Source organism: Caloenas nicobarica, chromosome 1, assembly GCF_036013445.1.
Source record: "Caloenas nicobarica isolate bCalNic1 chromosome 1, bCalNic1.hap1, whole genome shotgun sequence".
Taxonomy (NCBI): domain Eukaryota; kingdom Metazoa; phylum Chordata; class Aves; order Columbiformes; family Columbidae; genus Caloenas; species Caloenas nicobarica.
In genome coordinates, this window is record NC_088245.1 from 70817812 (window position 1) to 70821148 (window position 3337).

At 55.7% G+C, this 3337-nt stretch overlaps 1 protein-coding gene across 1 annotated transcript; it reads left to right on the top strand.

Moving 5' to 3' along the window:
• The first annotated feature begins 304 nt into the window (after positions 1 to 304).
• Positions 305 to 2093, top strand: KCNA6 (potassium voltage-gated channel subfamily A member 6). The gene has a single exon (XM_065640991.1). It carries the CDS (start codon positions 406 to 408, stop codon positions 1960 to 1962), a length of 1557 nt encoding a protein of 518 aa, XP_065497063.1. The 5' UTR covers positions 305 to 405; the 3' UTR covers positions 1963 to 2093.
• The last annotated feature ends 1244 nt before the right edge of the window (positions 2094 to 3337 follow it).

Sequence of the window (3337 nt, forward strand, 5' to 3'; positions counted from 1 at the left end):
TCTGCGCGCGTCGGTGTGTGTCTGCGTGTGCCGCTCTCCTCCTGTGTAACCGTGTGTGTGTGTCTGTGTCCGTGCCTTCTCCTACGCCTCCCCCTCCTCCTCTCTCTCCCCCCTCCCGTGTGTGTGTGTGTGCGCGGCGGGGAGGGCAGAGGCGGGCGCGCCGTGCAGCAGCGCGGTGCCCCAGCGCGGGGCAGAGCACTCCAGAGCCGGGGCCGGAGCCGGAGCGGGACCCGCGCCGCGCCGGGAGCCCCGCGGAGCCGCCGGGAGAGCGCGGCCGCACCGAGGCGCAACAGGCGGGGCGCGGGGCGGCGGCGGCGGGCGGATGGCGGCGGGCGGCGGCGCCGGCCGCTGAAGGCGAGGAGCCGAGGCGGTGGCGGCGGCGGGGCGCGGGGCAGAGCGGGCGGGATGCGGGCGGAGGAGCCGCTGGCGCTGGCGGCCCCGCGGGCGGGAGGCGGAGAGGCGGAGGCGGAGGCTCCGGGCGAGGAGCGGAGCGGCGGCAGCTGCTGCAGCAGCGAGAGGTTGGTGATCAACATCTCGGGGCTGCGTTTCGAGACCCAGCTGCGGACCCTCTCCATCTTCCCCGACACGCTGCTGGGTGACCCCAGCCGCCGGGTGCGCTACTTCGATCCGCTCCGCAACGAGTACTTCTTCGACCGCAACCGGCCCAGCTTCGACGCCATCCTCTACTACTACCAGTCCGGGGGGCGGCTCCGCCGGCCCGTCCATGTGCCCCTCGACATCTTCCTGGAGGAGATCCGCTTCTACCAGCTGGGCCAGGAGGCCATCGAGACCTTCCGGGAGGACGAGGGCTTCATTCAAGAGGAGGAAAAGCCCTTGCCCCAGCACCACTTCCAGCGCCAGGTCTGGCTGCTCTTTGAGTATCCCGAGAGTTCCGGGCCGGCCCGGGCCATCGCCATCGTCTCCGTGCTGGTCATCCTCATCTCCATCGTCATCTTCTGCCTGGAGACCCTGCCCGAGTTTCGCCAGGAGCCCAAGGGCGCCCAGCCCGGCTTTGGGGAGGCGGCGCCGCCCGGTGACGAGGCGCTGCTGCTGCCGCCGCCACCCCCGCCGAGCGGGACTCCGCTGCCCCTGCGCCCCGCCGCCGGCGCCGGTCCCTTTTTCACCGACCCCTTCTTCCTCATCGAGACCCTGTGCATCATCTGGTTCTCCTTTGAGCTCCTCGTCCGCTTCTTTGCCTGCCCCAGCAAGCCCGAGTTCTCCCGCAACATCATGAACATCATTGACATCGTGGCCATCATCCCCTACTTCATCACCCTCGGCACTGAGCTAGCCCAGCAGCAGCAACAAAAGCAGCAGCCTGGCAGCAGCAGCAATGGGGGCCAGCAGCAAGCCATGTCCCTGGCCATCCTCAGAGTCATCCGCCTGGTCAGAGTCTTCAGGATCTTCAAGCTCTCCAGGCACTCCAAGGGGCTGCAGATCTTGGGGAAGACTCTCCAGGCCAGCATGAGGGAGCTGGGCCTTCTCATCTTCTTCCTCTTCATCGGTGTGATCCTCTTCTCCAGTGCTGTCTACTTTGCAGAGACTGATGACCCTGACTCCCTCTTCACCAGCATCCCTGATGCTTTTTGGTGGGCAGTGGTGTCCATGACCACTGTGGGTTATGGGGACATGTATCCCATGACAATTGGTGGCAAGATTGTTGGTTCCTTGTGTGCCATCGCAGGTGTGCTCACCATTGCCCTCCCTGTCCCTGTCATCGTGTCCAACTTCAACTACTTCTACCACCGAGAGACTGATCATGAAGAGCAGTGCCAGTACACCCATGTCACCTGTGGCCAGCAGCAGTCACCGTTCTCTGAGCCTAAGAAGGGAGACAGTAATCAGTCTCTCAGCAAATCTGAATTCCTGGAAGCAGAAGACCTGGAGTCCATGAAATATTCCAACTTCATTCCTCCCAACAACCAGGGTTATAAAGAGAAGAAAATGCTGACGGAGGTGTGATCAGTTTTGTTATGCTGGGTCCAGACACAGAGCTACAGGCTGCTGCACAGCCGTCTTCCTACTAGCAGCTGGATCTATTGAGCATTTACATGCCAGACTGTGAATTGTGATACCGTAAACAGAATGATTGTGATAATGGGCTCTTCTGTCCTGATTTGCTGTTTCTTGTTACTGTGTGCAGCCAGAAATGTTCTTGCTTTATTCTGTGGAGTGCTAGCTGTCATCCCCCACTCCCTCGTGAATTTCTTTCTCTGTTTTTGAAGACTGCTTTAATCCAATATTTGCTCTGAAACCTAGCCTTTCTACTCGGAGTGAAGAGAAGCCCTTGCTGCTACTTCAGCTGAAGGATTCTGCAGTGAATAAATAGTTAAAGGGGCTACAAACATCTGGCTCAAGCTGTGCCCTTAGTTCCTCTGCCAGCATAGTGACCTTGGCTGTGGGATCCATCACGCCTGCCATGCCATTGCCTTTGAATAATGGAAACACTGTAGCCAGCATCACAGTGACTGCTGCAGCTGTAGGAGAAAGTCAGCAAGTGGATGTCTTCCTTCTTTGCTACCCTTAGCGTGCTAAAGATCCTCATGGTTTGTGTTTCAAAAAAGGTGCAGAGATCCAAAAGCCCTTTGTCACTTGTGACCATATACCATTTATCAAAAACAAGCTTAAAGAAATCAACAGGCTTGGTGAAGGTTCTGTTTTGAGCTTATTTGAGCCTTATTTATGCCAGTGCCCTGACGTTAATTGGCTCTTACAGTACCAGCTTAATAGTGGTAAATGCCTTCTGATGCAAGGCACGTTTGAATAAATTCATTTGTTATCTCTGCAGTTTATCTCTACACAATAGCTTTTAATGAGATGTACTTTATGCTCCAGATATCCAGTTCTGTATTCAGGCATGTGAGAGCAATTGACTCCACTGCATTTTTATTGAAGCATTTGTATAGCTGAGGGAAGTTTTCATGCTGGTGTTTTGGTGATGTAGCTGAAAAACACCGATCACAAACAGCTACATCCATGCTGTCTGAAGATTGCACTGATTTAGTGTGTCACATGCATAAACTACCCCAGGGTAAGTGTGTCAACATTTGAGATTGAGATTGGCATGGATATGTACTTCCCTAAGCCATCTGCACAAACCCAGCAGCATACCATAGACCTTTCAAATTAGGAGAGAAACAGCTATCCTTGAAGATATGCTTTTGCTGTATTGCTGATCTAGCCAGTTGTTGGTATTTCATGGATAGAAGGCACAGCAATGTCTTTTGCATGCACTAGGTTTTATGAGAGTGACTTATGCTAGCAATGCAGAATGCATAGCTTGGCTTGCAGTGCTAGGTTTGCCAAGGGACCAGAGATTTGCATCTTGAGATGGACA

Bases quoted from the DNA above. Each gene is read 5' to 3' on its own strand.
- KCNA6 (XM_065640991.1), top strand. From the start codon at position 406: ATGCGGGCGGAGGAGCCGCTGGCGCTGGCGGCCCCGCGGGCGGGAGGC.